At 55.7% G+C, this 19,280-nt stretch overlaps 1 protein-coding gene across 3 annotated transcripts in view; it reads right to left on the bottom strand.

Moving 5' to 3' along the window:
- The window catches only part of AKT2 (AKT serine/threonine kinase 2), a 46,128-nt gene that overhangs the window by 21,554 nt on the left and 5,294 nt on the right, over window positions 1-19,280 (bottom strand). The window contains exons 1-2 of one of the 3 annotated variants that reach the window (XM_073885381.1): window positions 5,459-5,480; window positions 5,090-5,219 (exon numbers count right to left, since the gene is read on the bottom strand). The exons of 1 other annotated variant lie outside the window; for it this stretch is intronic. In XM_073885381.1, coding sequence (XP_073741482.1) covers window positions 5,090-5,135 — 46 coding nt within the window. In that variant the 5' untranslated portion in view covers window positions 5,136-5,219; window positions 5,459-5,480. Of the gene's footprint in view, window positions 1-5,089; window positions 5,220-5,458; window positions 5,481-19,280 lie in introns of those variants that run through there. One more of the 3 variants, XM_025854243.2, reaches the window with a different exon arrangement.

Genomic DNA, 19,280 nt, shown 5'->3' with positions numbered 1-19,280 from the left:
ACAACAAAAAGATAAACAGCCCAATTAAAAAACGGGCAAAGGGCTCGAATAGGCATTTCTCTATAAAGATATAAAAATGGCCATCAAGCACATGAAAAAATGCTCAACATCATTAGTCATTAGGAAAATGCAAGTCAAAACCACGATGAGCTACCACCTCATACCAACTAGGAGGACTGTAACTTAAAAGAGAGAGAAAAGAAAAGGGGCGCCGAGGTGGCTCAATCATTTAAGCATCTGACTTTTTTTTTTTTTTTTGAAGATTTTATTTACTTATTTGACGGAGAGAGAGAGCACACAAAAGCAGGGGAAGCGGCAGAGGGAGAGGAGAAGCAGGCTCCCCGGCGGAGCAGGGAGCCCAACTCAGGGCTCGATCCCAGGACCCTAGGATCAGGACCTGAGCCACCCAGGCGCCCCAAGTCTGACTCTCAATTTCAGCTCAAGTCATGATCTCAGGTTGTGAGATGGAGCCCTGCAACGGGCTCCACGCTGGGCATGGAGCCTATTTAAAATTCTCTCTCTCCCTCTCCCTCTGTCCCTCCCCCTTCTAAAAAAATTAAAAAATAGTAATAATAATAAAAGAGAAAGAAAAGAAACGAAACGGAACAAATGCTGGTGAGGACGTGGGAGAAAGTGAAACCCTTGTATACTTCCGGTTGGGAATGTGAAATGCTACAGCCCTATGGAAAAGCCTGGTGCTTCCTCAAAAATTTTAAATATAGAGTACGCTATAGATTATAAAAACAGAACATACAACCCTGATAGCAAAAACATAAAGATGTATATTATCTAATCACACAGAATGCATTATAATTATAGACTACGTGACCCAGTTTATATAACCTGTATAAATAGATTATAAATATAGAATGTATGATCCAGCAATTCCCCTCCTAGGTCTGTACCCAAAAGAATTAAAAACAAGTACTCAAATGCTTGTACACCAAATGTTCATAGCAGCTCTATTCACAATAGCCAAAAGGTAGAAATAACCCAAATGTTCACCACTGATTTATGGATAAACAAAATGTGGTATTCTCATACAATGGAATGTTGTTTGGCTCTAAGAAAAGTGCTGATCCAAGGTACGATATGGATGAACCTCAAAGACATTATGGTAAGCGAAAGGGAGCCAGACACAAAAGGCCACCTATTGTATGATTCATTTGTATGAAATGTCCATAATAAGTCGATCCTTAGAGACAGAAAACAAAACAAATCAGAGGCCGCCAGGGGCTGGGAGGAGGGGGGAATGGAGAGTGACTGCTTAATAAGTACGGGGTTTCTTTTAGGGAGATGAAACTGTTTTGGAACTAGACAGAGGTGGTGGTTACGCCACATCATGAATGTACTAAAGGCTACTGAATTGCACACTTTAAAATGGTAAATTTCGTGTTATGCAGCTTTTACCTCCACTTTAATTTTTTTTTTTAAGTTTTATTTATTTATTTGAGATAGAGTGAGCACGAGCTGGGGGGGGTGGGCAGAGGGAGAGGGAGAAGCAGACTCCCTGCTGACCAGGATGCCTGTTGTGGGGCTTGATTCCAGGACCCTGGGATCATGACCTGAGCTGAAGGCAGACCCCTAACTGAGTCACCCAGGTACCCCCATTTTACCTCCATTTTATTTATTTTAAAGATTTTCTTTATTTACTCTCAAGATTTTATTTATTTATTTTAAAGATTTTATTTATTTATTTGAGACAGCAAGAGAGAACATAGAGGGAAAGAGCAGAGGGATAAGCAGACTCCCTGCTGAGTAGGGAGCCTGATGTGGGGCTCGATCCCAGGACCCTGGGATCATGACCTGAGCCGAAGGCAGATGCCTAACCGACTGAGCCACCCAGGTGCCCCAATTTTACCTCCATTTTTAAGAGCAAAACAAACAAACCAACCCACCCAGAAAAACACACCCAAGGCTACTAGAAGTTAGGAAAGTGTTCCTGTCTGGGAAGGGCAGAGGTCTTCTGGGGACTGTCTTGTTCTACATCTTGATGTGGACGTTGGTTTTAGAGTGAGTTTATGATCCAGGCACTCACCTGTGGTGTTTTATATATTGGTAATAAGGGAAAAAAAGAAAAAGAAAAAGAAACCTAGGAGGAAAGGAAAAACATCCTCACAACAATCCCATTTTACAGACAAGAAACTGAAGCCCAGAGGCTCCATTACTTGCCCGAGGCTCACAGGGGTTAACTGGGAGAGCTGGGATTGGAACCCAGGTTTGCTCCATCCAGAGCCCCCACTCCTGACCACTACACTGCCTACCTCAAAACTGGCAGATGGGGGCTGGCCCGGTGGGGACCGGCAGAGGGTGTGCTGAGGCCGTGTCAGAAAGGGGACCAGCACAGGGCATGAGGGACTCCAAGAGTTGTGCTCTCGCTTGGCCTGTTCCTTGAGCAGACCCCGCTCAGCAAGAGGCGGTCTGCAGGCCAGGCCTTGAGAGAGCTGGTTCAGGAGGCAGAGGGTAAGTGTTTGCTGAATCTTGGGGTAAATCAGTCTTCCTGCCGAGCCTCAGTTTCCTTGCCTGTAAGATGGCGCCCAGGGCAGCTATGGGAACGCAACAAAACTGGGCTCGCCTAGAGCAGAGCCCTGTGCCTGGCACTGAACAGGCACATGGTGAACTGGGGCTCTACTACTTTAACCACCAGAAGTGGGGTGAGATGGCACCGGTGCCCACCTGCCCTTGCCCACCTCTGCTCAGAATGGTGGGCCACGGGAGGGCGCCTGGCTGGCTCTGTCAGTAGAGCATACGGACTCTCCATCTCGGGGTCATGAGTTTAAGCCCCACGTTGGGCCTAGAGCTTACTTAAAAAAAAAAAAAAAAAAAAAAAAAAAAAAAAAGAATGGCGGGAAATGGGAGGCCCAGGAGCACCGTGCTTCTGTGTGTATTACGGTGCAAACCCAAGGTGGATATGTCCCGGCTAGGCCATCCCAGCAGCTCATCTGGGCCCCTGCAGCATGAATGGAGGTGCTGAAGGCATAAGAGGGGCTGAGACCCATTTAATGCCATTGGTGGCCCTAGACCAGACCCAAACTCCTGCCCCGGCAACAGCTCTCTGGCCGCCTCCAGAGCTCCTCACAGCCCAGCCCAGCGAGCCGCCGGCCTGTGGACACTCAGGAGCCGAGACCCCGGCAACACCCTAGCACCCTCATACCACCCCCACACAATCCCAATCATTCAGTCAGCAATCAGTTATTGAGCACCTACTGCATGCCAGGAACTTTCCCAGGCCCTGGGGATACCACAGTAAATAGCCAGATAAAATCCCTGCCCTCAGAGAACTGAGGTCACAGGCCTACATTGTTAACCCATTTTACAGATGTGAAACCAAGGCTCAGAGAGGCGACAGAGCTTGCTCAGAGTCACCAAGAGGAAGTGGCAGAGCCAGGGTTAGAACTCTGACATCTGCCAAAGTTCAGAAAGCTCCACCGACAGCCCACCCTGAGCAGGTAGGGTCAAGGTACCTCAAATACCACCCCTGCCTGCAAAGGGCAGTGGGAAACAGGTCTCCCCTGCCCAGTCTGATGGCGGAGGCCTGGCCCTGGGGATCACCTCCGTCCCTCATCACTGCTCTGTGTCTGCAGACCAGGACAGGGCACGATGGGTGGGCACTTCTCCTGGTTCCCATGGGGCTGGCCCCATCGGCCTCCTGTCTCTTCAAACATGTCCGGCCCACTCCCCCTCCGGACTCATGGCTGGCCCCTTCACCTGCACTCTCCTGCCCCAGTTAGCCATGGGGCTCGCTCCCTGCACTCCTGCAGGTCGTTATCAAATGCCCCTTCTCAGTGAGCCCTCCCTGACCACCTGTTTATGACAGCTCCCCCCGCTTCCTCCCACATCCCTTCTCACGTTGCTTGATTTTTCTCCATGCCCCTTACCCCCACCGCACACACTGGTCCCCTTGGGTGCTGCCCACCCTCCCCACTAAATGTAAGATGCCAACGTGAGAAGGGGACTTCCACCTATCTGGTTCACTGCCGAGTCGCCAGTGCCTGGACCACAGCAGCTGCTCAGTCCACGTCTATTGACTGAATGGATGCACATGGAGACCGGCTACCACCAGGCTTGGCCCCTCCCTCCCTAGGAGAAGGTCCACGGAAGCCGGGACAGTTGGGCCCCCCGCCCCCAAGCCGGTGGGCACCACGCTTCTGGGGCCAGGAGGCCTGGGCTCTAACAGTATAGGCTGTTAGGCTGTTCACTGTCAATGACTTCATTTCTCCAGGCCTCAGCTGTCCACTCGTACAAGCAGATGAGGCCATGCCCTGGCGCCCGGCGCCCTGGGCTCAGACCACCCGAAGGGTCAATTAAAGCCAAGGTCCCTCCCCTGGCCTCCAGGGCCCAGCACGGCTGGATGCCACCTCCGGCTTGCCCTCGCTCTCCCCGCTCCAGCCAGCCTGGCCCACTCACCCAGGCGCACTCCCGCCTTCATCCCTGCTGTCCCATTCCCTGGGACAGCCTTGCCCAGCTACGTGTGGGGCTCACCTCTTCGCCTCCCCTCTCCCCCTGGGCCTCCGTCACTGGCCCCTCCTCAGAGAGGCGCGTCCTCAGAGTCCCTACTGCTCACAACGGCACTCCTCACCACCTGACATCGTATGTCTGCTTCTCTGTTTGCTGTCCTCAGCCCCCACTAGAATGTGAACTCCATGAGGGCACCACACGTCCCAGGAGCCTGGGAGCCCGGATGGCCTGGCATACCACACATACTCAGTGAGTATTTGAGGAATAAATGAATGTTGAGTATTCCCTCACTGTGTTACTTCAGTTAAGTGACTTCCCTTCCCTGAGACTCAGTTTCTTTATCTATAAAATGGGGCTAAGACTGAGACCACGAATGCAGAGGCAGACTCGAGACCTGGCCTGGGAGCTCATGCTGGATGATGCCCAGGAGCATCCCCAGGCTGCTGCTGAAGGTTCCATGAAACGGGCTTGTAAGGTGCTACTGGCCTGGGGCAGGCAGGTAGGGCTCAGCACCCTGGCTCCTCGGGCTGCAAAGACCCTGTACCTCTGCCTCCCTGGGCACCAGGTGCCAGGAGCAAAGCCAAGGCAGGAGGGGAGAGACACAATCCAGTGGACAAAAGCAGCCCCTTACCACGCTTGTGGAGCCAGCCTTCTTTGATGACAGACACCTCGTTCATGGTGGCAGCGTGACACGCTGTCACCTAGCTGCGGACAGCTCAGGGCAGCAGGACATGCAGGAGGCGCGGTGGACAGAGCACAGTCTGCAAGACAAGAGAGGAGCTCATGAGAACTCGAGGGGGACTCACCACAGCCCCGGCCTCACGACAGCCCGGCCCGCCGGCCCCTCTAGCTGCTCTGCCAGCGCTGCGCAGGGTGGAGGCGCTGGGGATAGGGAGCCCTGCCCACTTGGCCCGGTCGGAGGAGGAAGATGTGGCCTCGTCCTCAGGGACTCCAACGGGGGGGGGGGCAGAGGGGGCTGACCCTGCCCTCGGAGCCTTACTCTGGAGGGAACAGAGCTCCCTGGCCTAGGCAGGCCTTACTGAGCGGAGGCAGCCTCTCCACTCACCTTCACCCCAGACTGGCCTGGAGGAAAGGGAGCTGTGGCTCCAACCCGGGTCATTCCCAGGCCCCTACAATGAGGTGACCTGGGATGAATCAGACAGCCCTGGGCACCTGAGGGAGCGCTCAGAGCCACCAGCATCTGCCTGCCACCCCCCCACCACCCCGACACAAGGACACACACGCGCACACCCTCTCTCCGCCCCCTCCCCTCCTTCCAACCTACCACCCTCAGCAAACGAAGTGCCCCCAACCCCCTGCACCAAGCCACCCTATGTCACTCCCTCAGCCTCAGCCCCTCTTTGCCCCCACCAGATGACGGAGGGAAGACAAGTCTCCGACGCTCGGAATCTTGAATGAGACAGCAACCTACTGCGAATGCACTTGTCTGGGGCTTAGGAGCCGGTGCCGGGGGCTCAACCAAGGCCCTGGTCCCTTCCCCAAGACCTCCACTTCCGTCCTCAGGGACCAGCAGCCGACAGACTGACAGACGCCAAGGCCGCTGCTTCGTCTCAGGTTCCCAGGGTGGAAGGGAGGAGGGCGGGAGGCAGCCGGCCGCTGGGCCCCTACCTGGAGCCACAGGCCTGGAAAGGGGCCACGGAGCCCAAGGCGCCTTTCGCCTTGCCCGGCCCGGGGTTATTTGCGGACAGCAGGTCAGGAGCTACAGCGGCCCCCAGAGAAGCGGCAGCTGGCTCTAGGGACACCGTGGGCATCGGCTTTCTCTCACGGCCCAGGGGAGCTGGGGGGCCGGCCACACTACTGCCTGGCATGTGATGGTGGCCGGCTGCCCAGACCCGGGCAGGGAAGGGAGGTTAAGTGGGAGGAAGCGAAGAGCGAGACAAGACGGACAGTGACAGGGAAGTAAACAGCGGGGTGAGAGATCACGTTCTGGACTGAGCCGCAAAGGGCCAGGAGCAGCACAGGGGCTCCCTCCTGCAGCACGCAGGACCAGCCCCCGAGGGGCTCCCGTTCCACGGACGGATGGACGGACGACGGACGGACCACCCAGGACGGGAGAGCCTGATGATCCCATCAGCCTGCCTTCCACCTCTAATGTGGCTGGTCTCTGTACCTACCCCGCCCCCCGCCCCACCTCCTGCCCTGGGGATGGCCTGGCTCACTGGCTCAGGTCCAGTGCTGTCCTCTCCCACCCCCTCCATTGACTCCCCACCCACTCCCTTACTGCTCCCTCCCATCTGTCCCCATTCACCAGCTAGACCCCTTAAACCTGACCCTGTCCTTCCCCCACTCAAAACCCTTCCGTGGCTTCTCGCTGGCCTCGGTAAAGAGCCAAGCTCCCTTGCTTGGGATTCAAGGCCCTTCAGGACCCGGCCTCTGCTGATCTTCACTCCAGCTGCCCCCTGCCCCTGCTCAGCCCAGAGGCCCCCACTGTCCATCCACCCACGTCCTGACGCCTCGGTCCCCACTGCCCTGGCCTTCTCCCTGGGCTCCGAGTCTCTGCTTTCAACCCTTAGACTCCATCTAAATCTGGCCCCGTTCCTCCACATTAAAAACCCTTCCAGGGCTCCCCAGTGTGCTCAGACACAGAACAAAGTTCTTTCCACCACGAGCTGAGGGTCACCTAGAAAGCTCTCTATAAAACCTAATAATCGTGACAATAATTATACCTGGTACTACCTCCATCTCCAGCAACCCCCCCAACCAGGCTTCTGTCTCTCAGGCCCATCCCTCGGGCCTCCATTCCCTGTACCTGTACGTTCTGTGGGTTCTCCCTTCTCCTGGAGGTCTCAGCTGAACGAAAGCCTCCTCCAGGAAGCCTTCCCGACCTCAGAGGCTGCCTGGGTGCTCTCTGCACACCTCCTCAACCAATTCTCCCGACACCTATTAAGTGCTAATCTAGTGGACCGGCACAGCATCTGGATACCTGCTGAGTACACAAAGAAAGAAGCCAAGTCTCCCCGGCCCAGGACCAGACAGAGCCACGGAAACACTTCCAGGGTCGATTCACGCCACCAATCTCCTCTGAGCGTGTCCTAAGCTCCAGACAACCAGAGGGATAGCAGAGATGAGTCATCAGGGAGACAAGACACGGCCCCTGCCTTTGGGAAGCTCCCGCCCCGGTGGAGGCAGGGGACAACGCACAAGTACGCGTGTAACAACGTCAGGTGGTGGAGCACTGAGAAGCAAAGTCAAGCAGGAGAAAGGGTGGCGGGGAATGTGGGGTGCTATGTTAGCTGTGTGGTAGGGGGACACGTGAGGAGGGAGGGAGCCACACTGCCACGTAGGGAAAAGAATTTCGGGCAGGGGAAGAGCAAGTGCAAAGCCTCTGAGTCAGGAAGTACTTGAGAGTGTGAAGAACTGCCAAGGGGCTGATGTGGCCAAGGAGCCAGGAGAGGTGGGCAGGAAGAACACTTAGGGCCTGGCGCGAGGGGGTGGTGGGAAGTTCGAGACGTCGTCCCCTGACACGGGGGCGGACATTGCACTCTCCCCAGTACCAGCTCAGTTCGGAAGTTCCAAAGAACCGGGATGGAGAACCCAAGTCCCAAGGAAGGGTAGACATGGAAGGACAAGACCAGGGGCCTGGCATCTCGACGCTCCCCTCCCATCCCCAGCCCAGCGACTTCACCTCCGTGATTCTGCGTGTCTCGGGGTAGTCAGCAGCGCTGAAGCACCCACTGCGTGCAGAGGCTTGGCCTACTGCCTGGCCTGGCCCCCAGAGAACACACGAACACGTGGGTGAGCACTCAAACATGCAGCTGCCGTGATCAGAGAGAAGCAAGAGCAGCCAGGTGTGGCCAAGAGTGGTCAGGGTCACAGAGTCCACGAGCCACTGCCAGCCGGGTGGCCCTGAGCAAGTGGGGTGCCGGTGCCCTCCTGGGGTCCCTCCTGAATGATCCCAACCACCCCACCGGAGGAGCAGTGACCATGCCCAGGGGAAGGCAGAAGCTCGGAGAGTGGAAGCCATTTACCTCGGGTCTCCCCACTGCTCAGCACCCTGGGGCCACTTTCTACATTCTCATTTCGGCAGCTTGGGCGAGGGCAGGGGGAGGAACTGGAAGATCCCCTGCACCCCGCCTGGATCCCGCCCCGTCCTCCCGCTGAGGGTGGCGCCTCCGCTGAGGTGTCTATGACGCAGTCCTGGGGTGATGAAATACCAGGCACCGATGCCAAGAGGATGGCCTGCTCCCTGGGGAGCTGCCGGCAGAGGCTGCCCAGGCGGGACGACAGAGAACAGCTCTGGAAGCCAGGTGTCAGCACGCAGGGGCCTGCCCTGGCTGCCCCGGCCCACAGGCACTACACCCTACGGCAGGGAGGGCCTGCACGGCCCCATCCCCACACACTGCTTCCTTGAGTGTCTGGGCCCGAGTCGGCCAAGGGCCTGGGCCTGAGCGGCAGCTTGTAGGATTGAGGTGAGTCCCCTGGGAGGCAAGGTGAAAACAGCAAGGACACTTCAAAGAGAGGACACCCACGCTACCAAGGAACACACACAATCTCGTTATTTAGGGGGAAATGCAAGTTATCATCCACCAGGATGGCTGAAATTTTAAAAACTGACAGTGCCAAGCGTTGACAAAGATACAGATGAACAGTGGTGGAAGTATAAAATGGTTCAACCACTACGGAAAACTGCTAGGCAGTAAAAATTAAAACTCAATGCGTGCCCACACCCCATGACCCAGCAATTCCACAACCCAACCTGACAGAAAGGAGCGTGTTTGTTTACCAAGGGACATATACTAGAATGTTCACAGCAGCGATATCACAGTAACCCCCAAACTGGAAACAGACCAAGTGTCTACCCACAGGAGAATGGAGAAACAAACGGAGATAAATTCATACAGCAGAACGTTCCTCCACTCACTACTGACACATACAACAGGGACAAAGCGTAAGAAGGTTACCACGAAATAAATGAAAGACAGACAGACACACAACACATCAAGTTGTGGATCCATTAGCAATAAGTTCGGAACAGGCAACAACACTACGTGTTTAGGGGCACCTTCCTCACTTATAAAACTATGCTGAATGTCAAGGAAACAAAAAAGTCAGGGGAGTGGGAAGCTTTAGGAGCAGAGGAGGGTGAGTTTCCAGGAGCTGACTGTGTTCTGTTATGGTCACACCGGGCTCTGCCCTGTGGCTGTTTGTTATACTGCACCACACAAAACGGGTTTAATACATTTTTCTGTATCCTATGACAAAAGTAGTAACTATAAAAAAAGAACCTGGGTTTGAGAGTCCAGAGAATGTGCGGAGCCAAAATCAGGCCTCCTGGCTTCCAGGGCTCGCCCTCCCCAAGGCTGGCGTGCCTGGATTTTCCCCTCAAGAAGGTCGGGTCACCAATGAGGAAGGAGGAGGCATCCGGGGTCCGGAGGATCCCGGGATCCCCCAGGGGGATCACCCCCAGGCTCTGCTGGCTTCCCGGCTGTGTGGCCACAGGCAAGTGACACCCTGCCCTCTGTGAGTGTAGAGCTTCCCTCAGTACAACGATCCTGCTGGAGAAGGGCCACGCACCCGAGGAGGGAGTAGGCACACACTCCGGGCCCCACGGCGTGGGAGTGGGCTGGACGGAGGGGCGGGGACGTCTAGCTCTGCACAGAAGACAGCTGAACAGGGATGAAGATCACTGCTCTCAGTGGTCACTCTGAGCAGGGACGGGGACAGGGGACGCGACAGGGATCCGCAAGGAAGCTCTCACCACTCTGGCCAGTTTTATTGGTTTCAAGAGCTGCTGAGTACATACATGGCTGTCACTGACTTACTCCACTGTTAGTCTCAAACGCTCTACAGTAATTTATTCTAAAACTTCCTTAAGACATTTGTATTACCATCTATCTGACTCACGGGTGTTACTTACTGCTCAATGGTTTCCAAACTGTAGCTCCTTCAGGAGCTTCAGCTCACAGAGCCAGAGTCAGATCCGTGAGAGGCAACTTACAGGACGATCCAGGGACACTGGGGGGAGGCCCTGGTGGCAGCCCTGGGCAAGGACTGGGTCCTAGGAAGGGTCCTTCCAAACCTGTTTCCTCATCTGTAAAATTAGGGTTGTGTGGTTCCTGCTGCTCGGGGAGGGCAAGGGAGGGTTGTGAAGGCTCACTGAGCTCTAGCACTTCTGTCTTCACACTTCCTATTGGCTGGGACCCTGTGACCACCCGAGTCAGAGCCCATCCCCCCTGTGCTCAAACCCTCTGGTGTCCCCATCTTACCCCGTGTAAAAGCCAGAGTCCTTAGAGGACCCTCAGGGACCCTATGAGGTCTGCATGGTTCCCCCTTTACTTCTCCAAATAGGCTCCATTTCAACAGTGCCTAGTCCTGTGGCTCCTCCAACACACCAGGATGTCCCTACCTCAGGGCCTTTGCACTGCTGCCCCCTTGGTCGGAATGCTCTGCTCGCAGGTATCTGAGGGGCCCCATTCCACTTTCTTCAGTCTCTGCTCACATGCCACTTTCTTCAAGAAGCCTTCCTAAGCAGACAAAAGGGAGCTCCCATCCTATCTCCCCTAACCGTTTATTTTTCTCCATACCTCTCCTTATCCTTTATTTTTCTCTGTAAGCATTTTTCATCACTGCCATGACTTTATGTATTTACCTGTGTATCAGCTTATTGTTAACCTCTCCCCACTATAATGTCAGCACGGTAAGAACAGGGGCTCTGGCCTGTCTTGGGCCCTGCTGGATCCTCTGAGCCTTGCAAGGTGCTGGGTACACAGTGGGCACTTAAAAAGTTATTTGCGGAATGAATGTGCACAGTGTGAAGCCCTGTGCCCAGAACAGGCTCAGAGTGAGTTAGGCTCCTTTCCTTGCCGCTCGTCAACTCCTTTTTTCCTCTGGGCCCCTCTCCCTGACCTCGTTTCTATGCCAGACGACACAGATGGCATGAGGGAGACAGGAGGGGAGGCTGAGGCTCTGCAGCTCCTGGAGCTGGAGACAGCAGGGTGGGGCTCCTTCCCGGGGCTACAACCCCCCAGGGCCCTCTGCCACCTGCCCTCTAATCTGCGCCTTCCCTGTAGCTCCCTGAGGAGGACTTGCTCAGGAGATAAACGCAAAGACAACACGAACCTGTCCTTCAACAGACAGCACCTGCTTGCGGGAATCTGGGAGGAAACATACACGCGGGGTGAGCTGAAGGAAGCAGCTCCCTTGGTTGCCATCCCCAGCTCTGTGAACTGGTCCTATGCTTTGTGAGCGTACTTTAGCATTACTAAAAAAAGTGGCAACCCGCCGTCAGAATTTCTCCTGCAGATCATGCCGGTGCATAGAGGTTCTAAGGTGGGGTTTCTCTGCCTCAGCAGGAGTGTTATTTGGAACCGGATAATTCTTGGTGCAGAAGCTGCTGTGTGTGCAGGAGGAGGCTTATCAGCATCCCTGGTCTCTACTTGCACACCCTCCCCTGAGCTGTGACTATCAAGGAAGTCCTCACAGGGGCACCTGGGTGGCTCAGTCCGTTGAGCCAGCCACTCTTGATCACAGCTCAGGTCATGATCTCAGGGTCGTGGGACTGAGCCCCGCTTGGGGCTCCTGGGGCTCCGTGCTCGGGAAAGAGCTGGCTTGTCCCTCGCCCTCCCCCTGCTCTAAGATAAATAAATAAAATCTTTAAAAAAAAAAAAAAAAAAAAAAAAGGCGCCTGGGTGGCTCAGATGGTTAAGTGTCTGCCTTCGGCTCAGGTCATGATCCCGGGGTCCTGGGATCGAGTCCCACATCGGGCTCCCTCTCTGTGGTGAGCCTGCTTCTCCCTCTACTTCTCTCTCTCTCTGACTCTCATGAATAAATAAATAAAACATTAAAAAAAAAAAAAAGGGAGTCCTCACACACTACCAAACGTCCCCTGCAGGCAGAGTGCCCCAGAGCAGGGCCCCCCCACCCCCCGCTGCAAAGCGCTGTGCCGAGGGTGCACTTGCTGAAATCGTGAAAGACTGGAAGTGACCGAAACGCCGGGCCCAGGGCTCTGTCACCCTAGCAACGGTTAAGGTGGCAGCACTCAAAAGAGGGAGCGATGCCCATGTGCCTGTGTCTCATTTACCACAGGCCAGGCACACCCAAGTGCTCTGCACGTGGGAATTCAACCCTCCCAGGCACTTTTACAATCTCTTTTTTTTTTTTATTTATGTATTTGACAGAGAGAGAGAGATAATGAGAGAGAGAGCACAAGCAGGCGGAGTGGCAGGCAGGCAGGCAGGCAAAGACTGAGAAGCTGGCTTCCCGCTGAGCAGGGAGCCCAATGCGGGGCTCAATCCCAGGACGCTGGGATCATGGCCTGAGCTGAAGGCAGCCACTTGAAGGCAGCCACTTAACTGACTGAGCCACCCAGGCGCCCCTACAATCTTTTTTTAATGAAGAAACCGAGTCACAAAGTGCAGTACCACCGCCAGTCCCTAGACCAGGAAGCGCGGAGGCGGCGGGGCCGGCGGCCACATGGCCTCTGGAGTCTGGCACACCGGGACCCGGGTCCCTGCTCCCCAGGTTTGTGGGCTTCAAGCTTCCGGCCCTGGACGAGGGGCCCTCCCCTGGCACCGCCGCCCAGCCCTTGGACAGAAGCAGCCTCCGCGGGCGACCTGTCGGCACTGAGCACGCTCTCAGCTCCACGGAACATCCCACCTGATCCCCCTCCTGCCACACAAACCACATAAATGTGCGCCCAGCACAGGGCCTCCATTTGGGTGGTTGGAGCCCCCCAAGCGGAAACGTGAGTGAGCCACAGCGTCCTCTTCAGAAAAGCAGTCGTGAGATCAACGACCGACGACAACGATCTCACGGGGAAGAGCGTCTTAGGTCGGAGGCCACGCGGAGGTTAGTGTTTCAGCGTGGCCCGCGTGGAAGGAATTGTGCCAAGAGAGGCAGGGTCACGGGGGCAGGAGTCAAGGCTGCCTCAGGAACCAGATGCGCTTCCCCCTCGGCTCTGCCACCTCCTGTGGGACCCTGGGCACATGGCTTCCCCTTTCTTCCGCTTGGTCTCCCCATCCACACACCAGAGACAGGAACGGTACGCACTCACTACGGTGAGGACTAAAGGAGTTAATCTGCATCAAGTCCCTTGAGCCCTGCCAGTGTGACAACCGCTTGGCACCCATCAGGTGTTAGTGCCTCCGCTGGGGGGAGGCAGGGGGACCCTTGCTTCCCACGTCGCACGTTTCTGTAACATGTGAATTTTTACCTATCCCACCTCCTCGGTGGGAAGGCAGCATTAAAGATACTTTTTTTTCTCTTCAACAGCACACAGTCCCCTCAGCTGCCCCATCTGTCTACTTGGAGCAGGTAGGATTGGGAGCAGGCTGAAGACGTAGGTGGGCTGCAAAAGATACTGGGACAAGAATAAGCACAGAGCAGATTTCCTTCTCTTCCTTGCCACCCCCGCCCCACACCTTCCCCCTCAGCCCACCACCCAGGGCCTTACAGCACCCCACAGAAATCACATCAGATATCTGAGTTGGCCTGGCCACGGGCTCCAAACACACTGAGTGCACCAGGCTGCAGCCAGGCAGAGACCCTCTGCTCTGACCCTGTCCCTCCCCTGCTTGGGGATCACATCCAAGGCCTTTATGGAGACAAAGGCCCACCTGAAGTGGCCCCTGCCTATCCTCCTGCCTCTTCGATCAGCAGCGCCATCCCCACACCCACTTTTCCCTTCTCCTGGCCCCTCGAACAATCCTTGCTCTCTGCCCCCCCTCTCTCACACACACACACGCACGCACCCCAGGACCTTCGCACATACTAGTCCCCCACCCAGCACACTGCTCACCCATCTTCACCTGCTAAATCCGTATTTCCTCAGGGAAGTCTGCCCTGACTGCTCCTTGCCCCACAATGAGTCACAGATCCTCAGAGCTCAGCCTTCCTGCCCCCTCATGGCTCTAACCTCTAATGTGCTCAGTCACTTGGACAAGTATCTGGGTAATGGTGCCTCCCTCACTGGATGGGGTGCTCCACAAGGCAGGGATGGGAATGTCCTGGTCCCCACTGTGTCCCCACCACAGGGCCAGGCCCAGAGCTTCCATGAACTCAGGGCAGGGGTAGCAAACCCAATCAGCTTTTGAGGTCAGAGTTGGGTCAAGTAAAGGCAAAACAAAAATCCTGCATTCATTCATTCCACAAATATGGCACCCATGCTGTGTCACCACTGCTCTGGTCACCAGGGAGGCAGCAGTGACCAAAACAGAACTCCCTGCCCTAGGGGAGTTCATGGGGGGAGGGGAGAGGGTGGCCTTAAAGTAAAGCTAAATGAAGAGCAAATTACATGCTGTAACAGAAGCTGACAAACGTTATGGAGAAAAGCAGCACATCGGGGACTAAGTATGTGGAAAGGGGCAAGGGTTCTTGGTTTTATCCAGGGTGATCGGAGAAGGGCTGAGATGGTGAAATGTGAGCAGGAATTCTCCTTGAGAGATGAGGCAGCCACTGGGGCCAGGGGAGAGGGGGAGAGCACCCCAGGCCCAAGGAGAGTAGCGCCAAGGCCAGGTGTGACCGAGTCAGGAGGGTGGAGGGGAAGGAGGCACATGAGACTGCACAAGTCGGGGGGGGGGGGGGGCCGCCTGGCTGAGCAGGCCTGGGAGGCCGCTGTTAAGGGTTGTGACTATTTCTCAGGGACAGATGGGGAACGGTCTGGCTTGGGGTGCAGCGGGATGCGGAGTTCCTGGCCCCGGTGAGGCAGAGACTGTATCACAACCGCCTCCGCAGCCAACCCCAGAAGAAGCCCTATGCACCGGCCTGACTCTCTCACCTGCTCGCCCCCTGGGGGGCCACGAGGACCCACATTTTACCAATGGGGAAACTGAGGACAGGAAGGATGCAGTGAGTACCCAATGCTGGGCAGCCAGGACATGGCAGAGGAAACTGGATCACGTCCGTCCCAGCCCTGAGCGTCTTCCACCTCCTTCTGCCCTCACTCCCAAGAGACTGAGCCCCCTCTCACACTGGGGCCAGCCCTCCTTACCATCCCTGACGGCCTGCAGACCTGGGCTGCCCCCTATCGTACACAAACGCACACATGCGCACACGAGCAGGGCCCCTCCAGTCTGGCTAAAGGCTTCTTCCCTCACAGGCGTTGCTCCACATCATCATCTGCCTGCTTCCCTGGCCAGCAGTTTTGAGGCAGGGTCTGGTGGCGTGAGTCCCCATCTTATCCCTGGGGCACCTAGGAGCAAGCATGTTGGGTCCTACCCACGGCTAACGTTTACTAAGTGTTCACGATGTGCCAGGTCTGGACCCATGAATCCTCACAGCAATCCTGGGAGGTAGATGCTATTGCTATCCCCATTCTTCAAAGAGAAGAGGAAACTGAGACCCAGAGAGAAGAAATCACATGCCCAAGACCACAGAGCGCATGAGTGCGGGAGATGGCAGACCTAGCCAACAGAAGTTTCTGTAATAATAGAAATGTAGCTGACAGGGTTAGCGCAAATAAAAAATTTAAATACAAGTAAAAATTTAGTTTAATTAACTAAAACTCAAATAGCCACACAGGACTAGTGGCTAGCATATTGGAGGTGCCGCTCCACAGAACCTCCCTGACGAAGTACCAGAGGGCTGAAGGCAGGAGGGGTGGGGGGGAGGTGAGGGCCGGGGATGTGCTCACAGGCCCAAGGCGCTGGATCATCCCAGCCTGCCGCGGAGAAGCTCCCATGTGGTATCATCACTCCCAACCCCTGACCCACTCAGCCCAGGGAACTGAAACAGGGCTCAGAGGCCCAAATCCACACCTAGAGTGCTGGTCAAGTCAAATCCTGACTACTACCTTCCAAGATGCAGAGGTCGCTTCCCCAAACCTCAGTGTCCTCAATCTATAAAACGTGATCTTAATGCCAACCTGAGCATGTGTTCGTATTATTTCAAAGGATGTTTTGTTTTTTGGGGGTTTTTTTTTTTTGGCAATCCAGGGTCATCATGGGGACCCAATGAGACACGCACAGCTGGGGATGAGGCCAGCACTTGGGAAAACAGGCAACAGTTACACAAAAGCAAACTCCAAAGTCAAGGGCCAGCCTAAGCCTGAGTTAGCCAGAGCTATGGAAGTGGCAGCTATGTTCATACTGTCACTAGCTGGTTATCCAGATGATTCATGACATGTCCATATTAACTTGTTGAAAATATCATCTAAATGAAAACACACAGCTAAAAAAAAGTAGACAAGTCGCAGACGCTACCCCAAAACACATGCTCAACACTTGCCACCCCCCCCAACCCCCCTCTAGGTCTTGGGACACCAGTTTGAGAAGCACAGACTTGCCTGCCAGACCCGGGCCCCGCCAGCCTCCTGTGCACTGACCCCACTCCCCCAGCTGCAGTGGCATGTACTCGGGGTCACCACACTGAGGTGTTATCCCTTCAGGGCCTTTACCCGTGCGGCACCCCTGCCTGGCCCGTTTCTTTGGGCTTTCACGTCAAGGCCTGAATGCCTCCCCTCAGGAGCCTTCCCCAAGTCCCCCTCCTGCCAACGCCAGCCAGGTCTCTGTTCCCTTCCTCTGTGGCACCAAGCACTCACAGGACAAACGCTACTTCTCTGCCTCCTCCAGCAGACTGGGCGCCGCTCCCTGACAGACAAAACTATACACAGCCCACAGTAGGTCCTCAATAAATTATCTGGTGAAAAAACAGAATATACAACGACCAAAAATAGCCAAGGGCAGGCTCCAGAGGCCATTCAGGAATCAGACCCCACAAGAGTGAATAGGGGAGTACCTCCCAACTCTTCACCCCTGCCCCCTGGCCTCTAGGGAAGGAAGGGGCCAGCCAAGGCCAGGGCTCCGTGGGCATTAGGGGGGGGTGGAGAGAGGCCACTGCACCCCATCTCCCAAGCAGGAATCAAATGGAGCTAATCCAGTCATTTCCAGAACAAATGAGGCCTACTTCGTGTCAGCTCTGTCTAGGACAGGAGAAAGCAAAAAAGTCATTAGGACAACAGCAGTGAGGGGCGCCTGGCCGGCTCAGTTGGTGGAGCGTGCGACTCTTGATCTCGGGGTTGTGGGGTCATGCCCCATGTTCGGTGTAGAGATTACTTAAAATAAAATCTTTAAAACCACAACAACAGCGATTACCTCAGAAACAGTGGCCATGGCATTGATCAGAGGCAGAAGGGCCAGTCTCAAAAAGGCAAACTCAACCCCAGATAGAGCCGGCTTTAAATTTCCTGTCACCAACACGTGACTTTGGGCAAATCCAGTAACCTGCCTGGGCCTTTGCTGGCTCACCTATGAAATGGGAGGAAGAGTCGCGCTGAGCTCCCGGGCCACGGTGAGGATCGGTGAGAGCAGGCACATCAGGCCCCAGAGCAGGCCCGGCACGGAAAGGCCGCCCTGCTAGCTCTCAACAACAACAAAGCAGTCTACGTAGCTTTCTGTACCTCAGTTTCCTAACCACCAGTGGCAGTGCCTGTTACCCACCCCACAGGCTGCTGTGCCCAAGCTAGCAGACACAGGCTGCTCAGAGCCGTACCTGGCTACACAGGGGCGCTGTGATGGGTATGATTAATATTCCTGTCAGGAGCCCTCCCCGGCAGGAACCTCAGCTGATCGGCCTGCCACCTCCTCCCAAAGCTCCAAACACACAACGGCTCCACCAACCAGCAAGCCCAGGCTGGCTGCATCTGGGGCCCCCTGTCCACTCGCAGATGCCCAACCTGACCCAGGCTCACCATCTCCTGCAGCAGCAGCAGCACAGATCTACCAAGCACCTTCCCAGGAGGCCCCATGTCAGGCACTTTCTAACACACGAAATCCCTGAATCCTCCCGACAGCCCCACTTGGCAGGGTTGTTCCCATTTCAGCTGAGCAAAATGTACCTAAAAGACATGATATGAGGCCCCCAGGGCTCCACAGCAACCAGGGAGAAGCTAGGACCAGGGAGCACACCCAGGTCAGCCCAGACCACTATGCAATGACCCACCCGATGATGAAGACCTTGAAATCAGACCAGGAGGGGCGAGGGAGGGGAGTAAGGGAGTGGCAGCTGCCCCCGCCCCAGACCATTTGGAAAGGGCCCACAAGGTGGCAAACCAAGGCAGGCTTGGATTTCTGGCCTCACCCTTAGAAACAACATCTGTGGACGAGCTTCCTGGGCAGAATGGCAGGGCTCGAGGAACTTCCTGCACGGACCTCTACGTGTAGTCTCCCCTTAGCCAACCCCGGCTTACCGTCCCCTGCTTCACGCACCCAATACAGTCAGGCCCCACGGCGGGTGCTGAGTTGGCGGTGGGTCCTGCCCCCAAGGGGGCCAGGCCCAAGCTCCCACCCCCCACCCCTGCCCCTCCCACACCCGCTCCCTTGTTCCCTCCCTCCTGGTCCTGCTCCCAGGGCTGTCTCCCCTAGCTGGGCCTCTTGCTGCTTGGCTGGTTGTCCAGAAGAGCCTGCCACGGAACCACCCCACCGTGCAGCCCAGAGGCCTGGTGGTTGAGAGCCTTCCACTGAGAGCTCTTGGAACGTTGAAGAGAGGCCCAGGGAGGGGTGTCCCTGGGTCCTCCAGAGGCCTGGAGATCAACTTCAAAAGACACTCCTTTCCATCCCTCATCCCAAATGATTTCCGGAGACCCCAGAAGGTTTGCTCTGAGAGTCTCCACTCCTTCCAGGAAGACAGCCCAGAGCAAGCCTGGGAAAATCAACAGCCTGGCCTCAGGTTACTGCACTAAGCCTTCAGTGTGAGGCCCCCTCACCCATGATTACCTGGTCTTGGAAGATTCTGGAGCCACACTACCCAAATTCAGAGCCCATCCCAAAACTGCGGGGTTAGGGACCCAGAACTGGTTACTGAGGCTCTCCAGGCCTCTGCGAGCTAGGAATCACAGCCGAGGCCACCCCGATCTAAGGGGTCTTCAC

This window comes from Callorhinus ursinus, unplaced genomic scaffold, assembly GCF_003265705.2.
Source record: "Callorhinus ursinus isolate GAN/ISIS: 27379988/994484 unplaced genomic scaffold, GSC_fseal_2.0 scaffold61, whole genome shotgun sequence".
NCBI lineage: Eukaryota > Metazoa > Chordata > Mammalia > Carnivora > Otariidae > Callorhinus > Callorhinus ursinus.
This window is presented reverse-complemented; position numbering and strand designations above follow the sequence as displayed.